The sequence below is a fragment of the Saimiri boliviensis genome, chromosome 2 (genome assembly GCF_048565385.1).
Source record: "Saimiri boliviensis isolate mSaiBol1 chromosome 2, mSaiBol1.pri, whole genome shotgun sequence".
NCBI classification, from domain to species: Eukaryota; Metazoa; Chordata; class Mammalia; order Primates; family Cebidae; genus Saimiri; species Saimiri boliviensis.
In genome coordinates, this window is record NC_133450.1 from 167,454,109 (window position 1) to 167,472,128 (window position 18,020).

The 18,020-nt window shown below is 34.7% G+C and overlaps 1 protein-coding gene across 17 annotated transcripts in view; it reads right to left on the bottom strand.

Moving 5' to 3' along the window:
- The window catches only part of NFIB (nuclear factor I B), a 236,749-nt gene that overhangs the window by 3,146 nt on the left and 215,583 nt on the right, over nt 1-18,020 (bottom strand). For 10 of the 17 annotated variants that reach the window (XM_074394837.1, XM_003928155.4, XM_003928154.4 and 7 more), the window contains 2 exons: nt 17,668-17,756; nt 1-3,410 (listed from right to left, as the gene is read on the bottom strand). The exon at nt 1-3,410 is cut by the window's left edge and continues 3,146 nt beyond it. In XM_074394837.1, coding sequence (XP_074250938.1) covers nt 3,281-3,410; nt 17,668-17,756 — 219 coding nt within the window. In that variant the 3' untranslated portion in view covers nt 1-3,280. The remainder of the gene's footprint in view (nt 3,411-17,667; nt 17,757-18,020) is intronic. The other 7 variants (XM_003928156.4, XM_010338744.3, XM_074394841.1 and 4 more) reach the window with 1 other exon arrangement.

Consider the following 18,020-nt stretch of genomic DNA (forward strand, 5'->3'; position numbering starts at 1 on the left):
TCACTGGCAAAAAAAGAGAGCGAGTCTGCCTTTTAAAAATACTGTGTGTCCTGTGAGGTTCATTTGTTCACCTAATAGGTCAAAGATACATGAAGAGCCTGGCTGAGATGATCTGTTTGCTACCAAGGCAAGTATCACAGAAATGATTGGACTTACTTTTGAACACGTACTGCTAGGATCCCACTGTGCTGTTCAGTATTTGGGCTATCAAACTGAATGGGCTAATCAAATACAATTCTCCAGCCCATAAGCATTGTTCTAAAGTATTCATTATTAAATGATATGCTGTGAGAACAATTGACAGTTTACTTTATTAGGCCATGGCCTAGGGGAAGGGGGCCAGGGGACTCCTTAAGACAGGCTACCATGTGTCGCTAATTCTGAAAGATTTTCCTTCTAGTAATGAATACACTCAGTGGGACTGAGGGGTGAGGGAAGGGCAAAATAAAACCAGCCTCCATTCAGCCTCTAGCCCTCAGGGGAAATGAAATCAAATATATAGTTAAGATACCATTCCTTAAAAAAAAAAAAAAAAAATCCCATCAGCATCTAATGGGTTTAATTAATCCACAGAAAGATTAATTGCTTAAAATTCTATATTTCCCTTCTGTTCTGGTTCTCAGTTTTAAAAGAGCAGGTAAAATGAAAACAGGATTTACTTTTTTGTTCCGTAAAAATTGAGCCTTGATTTTAATCTATCAGTCCAAATACATTCAACAATAGCAACCCTCTGTTCAATCTTCTGAATATTAAAAAAAAGAAAAAAATCCAAGTGCACTGCCATCCATTTGAAGTAGTAAGTCACAGATAAATCATATCCATCCTATCATTAATGACATGAAGGAATGGGGACAGAAAGTGGTGGAGAAGGGACATGGGAGACTCCCTCCAACAGGTCTAACGTGTTTTCTAGGAGAAAGAATATTCGCGTGTTAAACCCCCAAAAGCGTTAAACATCCAGCATCCCCTATGTGGACATCTCAACAAATATTTTTGCCAAATATGAGACAGGCTCACTCTCCACTGTGGATCTGGAACTTTCAAGAAAAACTATCACCAAGCCAAGTCTGCCTTTTTAAGCCAAGTCTGCCTCCAGGAGAATCTGTGGTGTTTGCTTGTTCTTACTATTGTGTTGTTATGAAAACCAGTCATGAGTTCAGCTTGCACCCCAGGTGGGAAGTTAGAAAGGGGAACCTGTGTAAGTTGAAGTTTGTCACAGTAGGCAGAACAGTCGCTTTGCAGCCCAGGCCCATCTCAGGGTGCACTGCTTCACAGCTACACTGTAAAGTGTTAAAAATCCTCCCACCCACCCCAGAATATATATATATGTATATTAAAAAAAAAAAAAAAATCCCCTGTCCATCTCTCAGTACACAAAAGGACCTCATCACACTGCAAAAATAGCAGTACCCACTTTGGTCAATTAAAACAAACAAACAAACAAAAAAGCATACATTATTTTTTTAAATCTGTGTACTTACCTATAATAACCAATACAGCTAAAAGCACTACCTACATAGGCAAAACTTGGTATTGCATAATTCGTATAAATTTGAAACCCCTCCCCCCCCAAATATTAATTGGAAGATGAAAAACATGAAAGGTTAATAGAAAAAAACACCAAAATACTGAAAATATTGCTGGTCGATTACAATTTTTAAGCGGCAACTATACACAGCCATGATATGCTTTATAAATGTGAGATAAAGGTATAACTGTCTAAAAAATCCATGATGTCACACATTTTTCTTCGTCTGGAGTACAAAATATTTTGTCATAAAAATGGTAAAGATTTAAAATGATAATAAATGCAGCAAAACAAGTGTAGTGATGTCACTTTGTTGTTTTTTTTTTTGTTTTTTTTGTGTTTTTTGTTTTTTAGATTTCAAGGCAAGGCACGTAATGTGGACATTATATCTTCGTGCAAATTAGGATTACTGGAAAGAGTATTTTTAATTAAAATTTTAAGAGACATAGAGGCAAAATGTGTCTGCCCATGCACACTATGGATCTGTCAATACAAGAAATTTGTTGAACAAGGCTAATGTCTGAAAGCACCATGCAAGTTTTCAGCACCCTGATTACATTTGTTTTCTCAAGAGTGCATTTTCTTATATCCTACACCCTGGCGTTCCCAGTTTGTAAACTGTAATCTTTACCCTTGTGACATGGATTTGCCTGCCTCTTTGTCTCTAGAATGCAGATTTTATAGAACCTTTTATACACCCTATGGGTTCTTGATGCAACCAGTAATTTTAAATAAATAAATTCTACCTCCAAGGAGGCTGCAGCTAAACCAACGTAAGTGCTGTGTTTTCATTAATTTTATTTTTCTCAAGCACATGATTTGTCTTGATTTAATGCCTTTTTAATGCCCTCAAAAACTGAGGGGAAAATAAATTCGTTCAAAATTATTTTAAATTCTTTTTAATCCCCTCAATTTAGAGTCCAAGGGCTGAAGGACTTATAATCATGGTTCCCCTTTAGATATAAATTTATAAATTGCACTTGCCTCTGTTAAGTGTTTCTTTTGTGGGGAAAATATTATATTAATTTTTACTGTTGCATGCAGAGATAACACTTCACCTACATAGAGGCATTTCTTCCATAGAGCCTTTGTGTTCAAACTGTTTTTTTCCTTTTTTCTTTTTTTCCTTTTTTTTTTTTTTCATTTTTTGTTTTTTTTTTTAAGATTTCAAACTGGGTTACACACTGGAAAAGGCTGGGTTAAGGGCCAAAATTTAATAAATCTGTACTGATAACTAAAGGCTACAGAGATTTTATATATTTTTTTTAACTTTTAGAAATCAGAGTGCTTATAAAATGGCTGGCTCATGGCTCTGTCACCCAGCACCTCTGACGCCGCCTCCTAGCCTTCGTTGGTGAGATAACCAGGAATAGTGATTCCATGCGTAAACAACAAGAATACTAAACCAATAAAACTAGCTTATCATGCAAATATTAAGGCATCTAGAAAGTCAGTTAAAATATATTGTCATAGAGACAGAACATCTATTTCCCAGCGGACTTCATGTAACAAAGGCTACGTTGCAGGGGCTTCGATCTACCATCAGTGAAATATCATCGACCCTTTTTATGTCATTACAGTTTCAACCTTAAGGGAATCAGTGATTGTTAAGTGCTGCAATTGCTGGTCTATTATCTTCTTTCTTCAGTTTCTTTCCTTTCTCCCTTTGTTTTGTTTTGTCCAGTCTTCCTCTTTTCCTTTTTTTTTAAAAAAAAAAAAATTTCTTAAACTATTGTTGTGTTTCTTTTTCCCTCAGTTGCTTGTTTCTGCTTGAAGGAAAGGTTCTCCAATTATGTTCAAACCGTAATTTTGGACATTTGCCGGTAAGATGGGTGTCCTATTTGACACTTGGAAAGGAACCAAGCTAGCCCAGGTACCAGGACTGTTGAGAGGAGAGGGGCAGTAGGGAGGGAAGAAAAAAAAGAAAAAAAACACAATGTTAAAATCTACAACGATATGGGAAACATAAATTCCAGATGCATCAAATTACTACTTCCACTATTTTCAAAATTACAGTCCAATATGAGACAAATGTGCCAAATTTAATGTCTTACACCTATCTACACTCTGTAGTCTATATTTTTAATGAAAATTAAGACTAAAGTGAGGCAGAAAAATCCAGGGTAAGATATATAAACAATTATTGAATTCTAATTGATAGAGAGGATATTCTTTCTAAAATATCTTATATTCTTCAACAAAAATGCAATACGATTCTTTTTTGTACAGTAAAAAATAAAGAAAAAGAAAAGCAGCAATCTGTTGGTACCAATATAGTTTGCCAGTTATATTCTAATCTTGTTTTACCTTTAATTCACAAGCAATTCAGTGGTCAGATGGGTTTCAATTTCTTACCTGCCTATTGGGTTGAATAAAATTGAAAAGTACAGTGAAAGGTATTTCTTTTCTCCTTAAAACAGGGAAAAGAAAAAACTACATGTTTAAGGTAGGCCCATGCATAATATGCAATTTGAAATGCCCAATTATCAAACATATCTTAATCAGAGTTTTTTCAGTAAAGACCGAACACATGAGAATCATAGAACCAAAATGGAACACAGCTTTTTTTGTTCTCTACAGAACACGCATTTTGAGGGAAAACATTTACAGGAGGCCACAAGGGTCTCTGCTCGTGCTGATTAGTTCTATAACTCTCCAGCAGTTTTCTTATCCTAACCCTCTTTAACTTACTTTTAGAGAGAACCAGAGCCTTTCCTTCCAATTCATGTTTCCTTACACTGGCTTACAACAGAAGCCTGAGCATCCCCTGCTCCTCCCCATCAGTAATGATACCACATGTGAGCTACCCTGCGCGTGGGAAGTTTAAAAGGATAGTTGCAGGGGAGTTGGAGGCAGTAAACACTAAGATTTCCTGCCCTCCTCTCATCAGTTCAACTTTCACCTATGCTGAACTGCGGGCTATTAAAAAGAAAAAAGGCTGGAAAACAATTCTCTAATTGCTACTGGCATAATCTCTCTTTAAGAAGTATCATATGGAGGATAAAAAACATCAGATATACACATTATGAAACAACTCTACAGCACACATTTGGGTACACTTAATCTAATATATTGCTTGTTCCAACACTCAACTCCAAATGAGTGTCAGTTAAGTAACAGCTGCATAAATAATCATGAACCAAGAAAACATCAAACTGACAATTCCATACTCATATTAGTCATGGCCTAGCGTGGAGGCATACTTTCGATGCTTTAAATTTCATTGAGTATCCTTTGCTTTACTTTTGAAACCATAAAGTGAGATGGACACTATTGTTGTAGCTATCAATCTAGATATTCTCATTTGTTCATATTTGAATTCCAAAGGTACAAAAACCTTTATGGAATATCAACCTAAAGGAACAATTCTGAATTTTTTTTAAAAAAACTTGATACATACTGTTTTTACTCTGGTGATACCTCTATACAAAATGTTGCTTGTTGCTACACATCTACATACATCTTTCTAAGTAAACATTTCAAAAAATATCACAACAACCTTTTATGCTCCAGGGATTTTATAATTAGACTACAAGCCCCATGACAGCAAAATCCATCTCTAGTAAAGTACCTAGCACATGATAGATGCTTAATATATAGACAAACAAGTCAATTAATTGTTTCAAATCACATCCAGCTACATATTTTTAAAAGGTGTCACCCAAGATTACATGTACTCATGAATATGATGTGATTTGGTCCCCTATAAAAAGAAAACAGGCATCTCTGAATTTAAAATGAGAGATACTTAGCACTAACAAAAACTGATTATGCAGGAATAATCACATTCAAGCTAAAAAGATATGTCTTCATAATCTGATGAAGAAGCATAACTCTTAAGAATATTTGTTATTAAAACTTTTACTAAGCAGCTTAACTGTTTTCACATTTCTCTTCCCACACACATCTTCAACAATTATTTCTGTGCTTTGCAACACTGATTGAAAACAATGTTACATAATGAATCATGAAACTTATTTTACCCTCAACTGTGTTTCCACTGCACTCTGTTCATGGTCCTGTTACAGCATTTATTACTTCATAAATAGCTCTATCTGTGATTATCTTACTGACTGAAAGGTGAACTTCATAGAGAAAATGACCTAGTCATATTGATCTTTATAGAGTCTGAGCATAGCTGATGATATTTCTTAACAAATAAAATAAATTACAAAAATGGGTATACATTATTTTTAACCTGAAGTAAGAAGCATGAACCAAAAGCAAAAAACTAGGTAAAACAGATAATCCTTGACAGTAAAAACTGATGTCAACAAGCAGCAAATTGCTTTGCAGAATTAACAAGAGTTCCAAATTGTGTGAGCTCAAGAAAGTCATTTGGAGATTGCATGCTTTAGGGATATAAAGTATATTTTAATGAATGAAAATAGATGTGGCTCCTTAAATGGACAAGTCTACCAACTAATGGCAGAAAAGACAATAATTCAGGGTTATTTTGCAATAGCTTTCTTACTCAGTTCTTTGGAAGAGACATATGTAATTATTCTTTGGAAATTGTGCAGTAAAAATAAATTGATGCTAGTCAGTAACAGGACTCTTACTGCAGAATGCCTAACAAATTTAATTTAAACATTTATTTAAACCTGTCAAACTGCCCATCCTACATTATGATCATATCAAAATTGCAGAGTGCAATATATTTGTCCATACTGTTTATGAACCTTTTGGGGAAAATAAATCTCAAACATTAACACTACGCAGACCCCATATATGAGTGTTACAAGTCTCTTATTGCCAATTTGTAGGTTAAGTTCAGAACTATAAGGCACAGACATTTTTTAGAGCTTTTTTGGTAGTCCTGTTGAAGAAAAAAAGCTTGGTAAAACTAATTCAATAACTGTGATAACAATGTAAATAAATATTTAATCAAAGTAATCTAGATTATTTAATTTTCCAAAATACAATGTCTAAAATTGCATACTTATTGAGGTAAAAAAATGTCATAGTGCTTTTTATACATCTAACTCTTTCTCTATATAAAAATAAATGCCAATAATCACATGTATGGATAAAATAAACACACATAAACAAATTAGTTATATGTCAAATGCTTAATAGTTGTAATTCATAGTGGGAATTTCTATATGGATAATCTTATGTTCAATCCAACTATCTGCATTCCATCAAGAGACATGAGAATATAATTGAAAGGATTTCAAAATATTCAAGCTCAAATTACGCTACTTCAGCAATATATCTTTAAGTATGCATTTACTTTGTTTTTATCAAATTTTTCATTGCCAGTTCATATTTGTTTAGGGTCAGGCGTCCCCAAACTTTTTACACAGGGTGCCAGTTCACTGTCCCTCAGACCGTTGGAGGGCCGCCACATACTGTGCTCCTCTCACTGACCACCAATGAAAGAGGTACCCCTTCCTGAAGTGCGGCGGGGGGCCAGATAAATGGCCTCAGGGGGCCGCATGCGGCCTGCTGGGCCTTAGTTTGAGGACGCCTGGTTTAGGCAAACAGAAGATGAGCATAGCTGAAAGCTGAAAGCACATCTTTAGAAAATATAAACTAGACATAACCATTTAAAAAAGAAAATATATAATTACTTTGCAAAAAAAAAAAAATCAAGCCAAAAAAACACAAAAGAATTTGATGGTACCTTAACACAAAGTACAACTCATCCTAATGACTATTACTATCTATATAATGAGATTATTCATTATCAAATAAATGTATGAGAGCTAAATCAAAATTACAAAAATAAAATGTTCCATATCATGGATACTGTTTTCATGCTATTTTGACTAAAGGTATGACATGGCTCCCCCAAAAAGAAAAGAAGTAAACAAATTACTCTGACCTTAAATTATTCTGTGGTGATGGTCCTGCTTCATTTTGTATTGGTAAGAATACCTCTTAAGTACTGTATTTCTCCTAGGAAGCACTCTGCAAGAAAACCTAACTTTATGGCATTTATTTGTTGAAGAAACTCACCAAATTATGTCACTGAAGAACCACTAAAGGTAGACGGGGAAGATACAGCAGTTGAGGTGGAAAGAAATATAGACCTCTTAAGCATGATTCAGGTTAAAAGAATAGCACAAAGGCAAAACTTCGAGATGACAGCCATGCTGAGGACTTACTATAAGGACCTACTAAAACCATCTTTGATATTTTACAAATGCTACGTCACTTAATTTTCTCAATGAACTCATGGGATGGCCATCATTATCTCTGTTTCACATATGAGGAAACTGAGGCAAGTTAAATTCCTTGCCCAAAGTCTCCCACTTAGCACTCAGTTATGAATCAGACCTGTCTGATTCCCCTGGCCATTTCACTATATTATATTGCCTCCACAGGAAGTCAGATGGCCTAATATAAGAAAGTACTTTTGAACAGAGTGGTCTGAAGGCAAAATTAATTGGCTTCAGGAGCCAATGAACTTTCCATGCCCCGCACAAGCTGGATTATAACCTAGCTAACGTTGCAGAAGAGACCAGTGCATAGAACATGTAGCTGGTCTAGGTGGCCAAGCCATCTGAAATTCTATGTATTCATCTCCTCTGAAACAAATCTGGTTGAAGTTCTACTAGGCTGACAGTGTGAGGATTAAGGGAGAGGTAGATATCCACTTCTTCCTTTTAAATAAAAGATGCACTATTCATATAAGTCTTATCCAGGATAAAGTGGGTAAAATAGTTCATCTTTGCATCTATAAAGAGTAAATAGGCACTATACCTTTCAATGAAAGAAAGGGAGAAATAGCTCTGGGCAGCCATGCCAACATTTTATGGCTGTTTTTTTTTTGTTGTCGTTGTTGTGTGTGTGTGTATATATATATATTAATTGTACTTTAGGTTCTGGGGTACATGTGCAGATCATGCAGGACTGTTGCATAGGGTACATACATGACAATGTGGTTTGCTGCCTCCATCCCTCTGTCATGTCACCTATATCTGGCATTTCTCCCCATGTAAAATTAAGCATTATGTGAGTGTGTCTTCTAGGCCAAAAAGAATTGGACCCTTACCTTTTAGCCTACTAACACCTATGAACCACAGGGTGCCACATAAACATGTATGAAGCCATTATGCTGAGCCGAAAACCAAACAAAGTCAAAGACTTTACTTCACCTATTAGTTGTAGGTGATTAAAACAATAAGAGCTATTTTAAGAATGGCAAAGATCTTTCATTACTAGCGTGTGTGTGTGTGTGTGTGTGTATTTGATAATGGATAACACATTTGTTAAATAGTTTAGAAATGTCTAAGTATCCAGTATGTTAATATTTTTCAGGGGAATAATAATATTGTCCATTTAGAATTTACATACTGGTTTAATCATGAGAAAATACCATATTTATTTCAAAGATAGTAAGTACTCTTTCAAGAAGCTTAAAAAAGATTTTAAAAATAAAGCACAAAGAGTTGTACATATTCATGCATACCTCAACTGTACCAGTAGCTACATTATTATAGATAGCAATAAAAATGAGCAATGGCCCAGAAAGCATGGAGACTAAATAAAATAAGTATTTTAATTTAAAAGAAGGATTTGCCTTTAATTCCTTTGCAACACTTTCAGATATCCCCAAGATGGAAAGTTTTTTATTTCCTTGGCTAACCACTCTAACTTTCTTGGCAAAATATCGCACAATTATTAGCATTTTTTGTAAAATGCACAGTAAACAATTTTCCTTATTAATAGCTAAAAACCTGTCTGAAAAACTATGCTGTCCTGGATTGTACATGGGTGCATTTGGACTGGTTGCCTACTTCAACATAACACAAAGTTGCAGATTATGTCTTGTGAAAAAATGCTCACTCAGATCAGCAGAAGGAATAAATACTCAAGTTGAACATATTTATGTATTAGAACAAAGAAAACAGTACTTGATTTGCTAGCATTTATGCAATGTGTATTATTTGACAGGTATTATTCTATATGCTTGACCTACCTAAAAACTTTTAATCCTTATAACAAACCTATGAGAAAGGATCATTATTATCCTGATTTTACAGATGAGGAAACAAAAGCTAGGAAGTGTCTTGCCCAACTCATATTGCTATTCAATTGCAGAAGGCAGGATTTGAATTGAGCAGTCATTCTAGCATCTATATTTCTACCCACTATACTTTTCTCATCTCTCCTTGTTGTGAAACATAGTTTACTTCTTTCACTGGACTAGAAGTTATATTACCATTGAATTATACAGGAGACTCTGTGAATTAAGGTTCATATCACTTAGGCTCAATGAAATTCCCATGGAAGTATAACTCTTGAGCCTCAAATTCAATACAAATAACTGTGCTTTATTTCTCCAATTCCATCAGCTTTTCAGCTGAATGCAGAATTTACCTTTGTTTTATGTGTGTGCAGATGTGGCTGTATGTCAATAATTTGCTTGTTGAATTTCACTTCAGATGAGGCTAGACTGAAAGTAAAATATACAAAGTGCTTTACACCGGTCTTGGGTTTCATAGATTTATTTTTCCCATTTTTAGGGATCATTATTGCCATCTGAATGATCCTATTTGCATGCAAGATGATTCCTAATGATTATTACTATTTGTAATAATCTATATCAGAAAGCTCCCTGGCTAGCTCTTACCTGAACTGCAAAGTACTCTTGTGGCCTCTTTGGGAAACACCAAATATCATAAACTGCAGGTGGCTCATGGAATTATTCTAACTGCAAGCAATAGGACTTCATAGTAATGAAAGAGAAAAGTATTTGTTTCTTAACTAAGTAGGTAAATGGCCTTCCTTATTGCTACCCCTTCGGGACCAACAGTTTTGAAAACAGCGTATCAAAATGGTAGACCATCAAATCTCATTAATTTATATTCAATTGTTTCTGATGTGTTTTGTTATTAGGGCACAGTGGATTGAATGTTAACTTTACCATGCATGAATGCTAGCATTTTCTAAGTAAAATAATAGCATCTACCAGTGAAATATTTTGTCTAATAAAGAGCATAGGACAAAAAAAGCCACTCCATATGGGAGCACTGCCACTATCAAATGTGCTCCTTACAATTACTGTACTCTTATGGTAAAGAGCTCTTACATAATCCTTGAAGACTTCAATAAGGCAATCTACACTCAAAAGTAATAAAAACTTTCTTAAAATGTTTAGTTTAAACATTAAATAAGAAAAAAGCTCTTCATCAATAGGCCAAATTAGGGACTTTTTAAAAAATTGTGTTTGGTCTTTTTCAAAGTTTAGAACTGAAAATGAAACATGAAAAATTATTATGAAGATGACTAATTATATATAAATTACAGTACACACATGCATACATATATAAGAACTTATGTAGCTATGGGAGGTTTTAGTCAATTAAAAAATATAGAATTATCGGGCTCAGAGTAATTATTTTATCTCCTCCCATAGACCACAGCACAGTGGAGAAGCCTACATGTTGATTTCCAGCCTCTTTCTGTCTGTATCCCTCTCTACCCCGGCTCCTTTTCAATGCTATTGTTACAAGTGCTGCTGCTCCTCTTATTTGCATATGTGATGCTTTAACAGCAGACAAAATTCTCTACAAAAATGGTGCTTCAAAATAGTGCCTTTCACTAGAGAAAATCACCCAAGGCATACTAAATTAAATAGAAATGTAAGTTTTATACAAAGCAACAAGAGATGATTTTACAAATGATTTTCATTTAAAAGCAAAAATCAGCATTATTTGCACAATTTTACCTTTAAAGGATGAAACTTATTTGTATCAGAATGCTGAAGCATAAAATTACAAATGATTAAAGAACTGAACACATTTTAATATTATGCTTGCTACTCTGTTCACATGGGCAAACGATCTTACACGGGCAAAAGATCTTGTGTGTGAAACAAAGTGAACAAGACAGAAGAATTGCAACTTTCTGCAATTTCTGAATAGTCAAAATTCATGTTCTTCAATGCCTTGACCTTAAATAATAAGACTTTGCCATTTCTTTTATAATGTATTATGTTTATTATTATACTTATTCATTCATAGGCTTTGTTAAGAAAATACGACTAAAAATAATCATCACCTCCCTACTAACAGCGCTAGCAAAAATGAGAATCAAAAAGGTAAGCTAATAAATGGTGCACTGGCTGTCGAGGGAACGAAATACATGGACGAAATACATACGTAAATATGGCACTTTACAGAAAACATATTCAACTGAAGTTAGTGTTTAATACACTTCCTTTCACTGCAAAGGGTTAATCGGCAAGGTTTACATTCGGGAATTTTCAGAATCACGCTCCTCCCTCCCCAGTAGCGCTGCCAAAAATCATCTGACAGGAAACGTAAGATTAAGTTTGTCCTACCTAAGCGAACAAAGAGTGCTCTGAACAGGCCACCGGTTTACTGCAGAGCGGGAACTTTTCTAATCCTGCTGGAATCTGCAGTCCTGCTCAGAAAATATCACGGAAAAAGTTGTTTTCTTTCCTCTAACATCTTGTCTCAGGATCATCTCATTTTGGTCACACTGCAGATCCTGCTGCTTCTCCCATAAAGGTTAACTTAAAGCTCCAAACATAATCATGTGGAAAATGGACATTATTGATTCCTGTGGTCCATTGTTCCCCCATCCTAAGTCCCTGAAGTTCAAGTTCAATCTGGAATTACATCATGTCTGGTTTCTCCTGGTTACCAGACGGCTTGAGACGTGACCACAGCTACAGAAAAAACAAACAGCCTTCTTCACGCTTCGGCTCCCCTATCGATTCAAACGTAAACTTTTTTTCTTTCTCTCAAGTATGCTTCAAGTATGGAGCATGGTTAATTTAGAGATTAAGTTCCAAATTAGATTATCTAATGGCATCTTAATGGATTGCTGACCCATTTCCTGTGCGATGGCAGCATGCAAGTCTGGCTGGAATACAATTAATTTCTTAGGAAGTGTTCTGAAGAGTTTGCCTAGATAAAAAGGAAATGTTGCGTTGTACAACTCTTTCTTTAGAAATGGAGAAAGTTAAGCAAAACTATAACAAATCCCAACATATCATTCAACAGCCAGATCACAGATGTTGTGTGTCTGTGAAAATCATATTAATATCATTCTTAAGAATAGCAATGTTTTTATTTTTTATTTCATAACAGGTGCAAATAATTTTGATGAGTATAGAGTGATTCCTTTAAAAAGAAAATAAAAAGTCAAAACTAGTTAGCAGCCTCTTTACCAAACAATGGTCATGTGCAATTTTGGTTTTTGCAATTCTCCACCTTGAACCAAAGATTCTTCCATTCATCTACTGTATCAGCATTTCTATCATAGTCCCAGAGTGGTGCTAGGGGCCCAGAACGGTGTATAAAAAGTTGAGGATTTGAACACACGTTAGAGCTGACAGCTGAAAAGGAAATTCAGCACTCGGAGAATAAAGCTCCCCCCAGGAACTCCAGGAACAACCCAGCTGTTGTACTGTAGTTATGTGTCAAGATAACAAACTGAGAGCAGGAAATGCTAACCTAGTGAATTCGCAGGGATGGTCTAAGTGTAATGTTGAAATAAAAGTTAACTCTTAGTATTACCTACGGACAGGATACATACTGCCTTTATACATATGCCATATTTATGTGGATACACACACACACATATGCATATACAAACACATGTATGTAATACAAACATGGTTTGCAATCCATTATTGAAAATTATTTTTGTTGAAATATTCATTCTTTTGAGAGCATATATTTTACAAAGAAAATGTTATGGACAAAGTGCGAAAAATGGTTGAGGTGAGTGTTACGCAAATTAAGTTACATGGATGAAACAAGAGTTACTACCCTTCACTTTTTTTCCTTTTGCCCTCTCTCTCCTGACCAACCAGATGCAAATAACCTTTACTGGCTGCTAAATTTCTCTTGAGAAATCAAGCAACTCTCTAGAATTGCAGTAATAAATGACAATTTCTTACAAAAACATGTTAAAGTAACTACAGAATGAAGTATTCAACCCATAGAAAGGAACTGCTAACACATGTAACGTGGAAAATAGCTGATAAAAGTCTCTTTGGTGCCATTCAATTATGGCATCTGCAGAAACACAAAAATCCTTCCAATTATTTTAGTAAAATCTTCATTTATTCATTATTTCAGAGGCTGAGCAAATGGTTTGTGTAAACATATCCTTCGGTAACACACACATGTTTATTTTAGCCATCTGAAGGCTTCTTCTATGTTTATATAAGCCATCAGACACATACAACCACTCACTTGTGGCTTTGCATTTTCTTGAAAGGGGTGAAGGGGAAGAAGAGAGAATGGAACAATAAATTCAGTTTCTCTTTTGCATAAAGCACTCCCTCTAATGTTTTAAAATAGTTTGTATTATTCTTGGATTGTCCTTTGGCTTTCTTTCATTCAATTATATTGATCATTTACATCTGATAGTACAAGCTATATTCTGACTATCACTTTAAGAAAGCAAGCCAGTCAGGGAGTAACCGCTGTATATGTTTATGCCCACATAACTCACATATGCAACAAGGTAATTTGTCCACATGAGGACAAAGCACAAACACAACAGTACCTAGCTTAAGCAATTCATCACCTATCATCCTCCTAAGATCTGAGCCCATCGTGACTAGAGCAGAAGTGAGTCTTTCACCAGTATTTTACTCTGGGTTAACCGCAGTTCCTGACCTTTCACTTAGGGAGAAAAATTGACTTTCTCAAGGTGGAAATAACTCCTTTACTCATTCTTTCTCTCTTTCTCTCTCTCTCTCTCTCTCTCTCTCTCTCTCTCTCTCTCTCTCTCACATACACACACACACACACACACACACACATCCCCAGAGTTCACAAAATTCTAAGGTTAAAACAACAAAACACCTTCAGGGTTGCAACCTAATAAGGCTGTGAAAACTTTCCCAGAGAGTCAGCTTTGGTTCCTGAGGGAATGCTTATGCCTTGGGGTTAGGGAAGGATAGAGGAAACCCTCCAGCTTTGATTGTACTTGCACAGCTCCCTTGGCACTGCCATTTTCAGTTCCAAAAAGAGCTGCATTTGACATGGAAACACCTCAACAGGGCAATTAGTATAAAACAGAAAACAGGGCGACCATGGAAAAGTGTTTGCACAAAGAAAGTAATGGCAACAAACAACAATCAATCAAAATAAAATAAAGCAAAACCAAAAACATCCATTTTGCTTTGTCCTTTTCCACTACAGTCTCCAGGGATAGCCTTTTGTTAAAAGGCAACTACAGCAAAAATAACCTGTGATATTTCTTTATTCCACTGTGACAAAGACAAATCATTTAATTCTTTGGATGAATAGACCTACATTTCTTAAATATTTTCAACTTATTTAGATGACTCTAAAGTTACAGCCATGCCCTGAAGATTTTAGACGTCTACTATCTGCCTTAAAAGTGCTAGAATTACAGACATTTAGGACTTCTTTTTTCAATATTCTTAAAAAAATATGTCTTAAAAACAGCCACAGGTCACAAACTAAATGGTGAATAAAGCTGTCATGCCACAGATAAGGCCTATGGTATTGTCAAATATAAACTCTATTTGTTTCCATTTTTGAAAACTATAACAAAGCAAAGCAAACTGTGCCATTTGAATTTATTTATTCTGAACTGCATCACACCTAGATTTTAAGAATTAGGAGCATTTCAATCACCACAGCATTTAGACAGTCTACCAAAAAGATCAATAATACCTGTTGAATGTAGAAATGTGATGTCTGCCATTATCAATTATGTGCTTTCTGAATCATGATAGAAAGAGAAGAAACAAACCAAGATACTGGCTGGGCGAGGTGGCTCATGTCTGTAACCTCAGTACTTTGGGAGGCCAAGGCATGCAGATCACTTGAAGTCAGGAGTTTCAGAGCAGCCTGGCCAACATGGTGAAATCCAGTGTATACTAAAAATATAAAAGTTAGCTGGGCATGGTGGCGCACGCCTGTAATCTCAGCTACTGTGGTGGCTGAGCATAAAAATTACTTGAACCTGGGAAGTGGAGGTTGCAGTGAGCCAAGATTGTGCCACTGCACTCCAGCCTGGGTGAGAAAGTAACACCGTCTAAAAATTAAAAATAAATAAAAATAAAAGATACCTTTTAAAGAGCTTTTGGAATCATTAAGACCATTCTACATGTCATTACCTACTAATCAAAAGAAAAGCTACTATTTTTGAGAGGAAAAAAAATTTTACCTAAATAAATTCTGAATATTTTTCTGACTTACTATGACCTAAAACTGATAACCACAACAATTTTTCATCAGGAAGAGGATCTGTAACATCAACAATACTGCCCTAAGAACTGAGTTTAATTATCAGATTCATTTTCTCCAATACATGTCTTCTGAGATTTATTGTCCACTCACCTTCTTTTTTCATGGGCTATCAATTTTTTATTTAAAAAATTGCTAGTAACTAGGCAAAGTTATATTTTAAATCTCTAACAATTTACAAATATGTTTTAGAGGTGCTATGCTATTTTTCGATTTAGTAAGTCAATCAATATTCCACAGATTTGGAAGTTCACAAAGCTATAGGTGCATTTACAAATTTGAGTACATGTCATCTGGTTTGCAATTCTTGTAAATATGTTAAGCTTGTATGCAGACATGAGCCATTTTGGTAACTGATAGAGTATGATATATGAGTTATTAAATAAAATATGCAAATCTTTGGTTATTAAATTCAATTAAATTAACATTAAAATGTTTTTTAAATTTAGAATATTTTAATGAGATACTTTTCATTTAATTTAATTAAGACTATTAAAATCATTAAGCCTATTTGGATAAGATACTTCCATTAAGCTTATCTTCTTTTTATAAGCATATACTGTATTTTTTTCAAAAGGGTGAATATAATCTTGAAAAAAAATCACAATGTGTAAAAATATATCCTTTTTTAAAGTGGAAGTTATATCAATTTTTTTTTTTTTTTAATAAAGATGGTGTTTCACCATGATGGCCAGACTGGTCTTGAACTCCTGACCTCTGGTGATCCACCCACCTCAGCCTCCCAAAGTGCTAGGATTACAGGTGTGAGTCATCGCACCCAACCTCAATCTTCAAAAAGAAAGGTCACATTGTATTCCACTTGGTAGTGAATTAATAAAAAGTCATTGTTCTTCGAAACATAATCTGAATAATTCCCTTAATTTTTATCTGAATTAAAGTGGACATTTAATTATTTTGATTCTTTAAAATCTACGCTTCAGCAGTTTTTGTGTGAACCAATATGAAGATGGGCAGACAAGGCTGTCTGAGTATCTACCTTTCTACAGACACTTTCCACAAAGGAGGATTACGATCAGAGCTGGGTTGGAAAATTATGTCCACTGTCTTTGGTGAACTCCTTATGGGATTACCTCATTCTCTTCTGCCAATTTTTATTTCTGATTACTTATGATTATACCATGAATCTAATTATTAGTCAATTTGATACAATTTGTTCTTAAATAAATAACATATAAGAAGCAGCTGACTTTGAACTACTTACTTTCTAAAGGAAATGCATGAGACAATATTAGAACTGGTTTTGAAAATGAAGTTTTAGAATAGTTTTCTCAGCCAACCAAATAAAGTCAATCTTCTATGAATCACATCAGTATACAAACAGAAATTAAAACTTTAACAAATTCCTTCTTTAGCTACTGATTCCAACAATCTTCCCACTCCAAAATTTATGGGTGCTGTCAATAACAGTTATATTGACTAACTAAAATTTCTTTCTAGTTTTTTTCCCCTGCTACAACATGGGAACAAATGAATAGTGAAATGGCTTAGAATTAGCAGTAGAGGAAAGAGTTGAAATAAGAAGAATCTACAATGTGAAAACCAATGCTTTATCTTCAGTTAGCTCAAAAATCTTCCCTGAAGCTGAGATTTCACTTTTCAGGTTCTAAAATCTAAATGTCAACTTCCACCCCCTCCCCCACCAAAAATATTATAAATTATAGAAAACATTTTACAGCATTTAAAAATTCCAATGATCAGTAAGTATATACTATAGTCCCAACTTAATTTGACGTCCCATATACATAAGAAATAAAAGAGAAGGACAAGGAAAGAAGAATGGTATAGCCAAAACAACTAAATTTTCAACATATATTTTCTGTAAAGCTAGTTAAAAACAAACACTATAGCTCATGTAATTTTTAGGTGTAAGTGTAGGGTTGGAAATAATTAAAATGTTACCTTTGCCAAGTAATTCCCAATGTATCCTCACTGGTACTGGGGTATAAATGCCTGCCGTTTTGATTCATGGTCCAGTCACAAATCCTCAGCTGTCAATTGAAACCTAGCAGTCAGATATGGATCGAGCAGTTCTACAGTTTTTAGTATTTAAATGAACACATGCAAACTAGTACTGTACATGGCATTAACCTTACTTTCCCAAGAGGCAACTTAAAGAAAAAAAAAAAAAAAAAGCAAAAGAAAATCTTATTCTGAAAAGCAAAATTCCTAGACTCTTTTTTAGAAAAAGCTATTGCAATATGCTTCTCTATTAATTAAAGCATACAAGAGAAACAAGTGCTTAGAACATAACA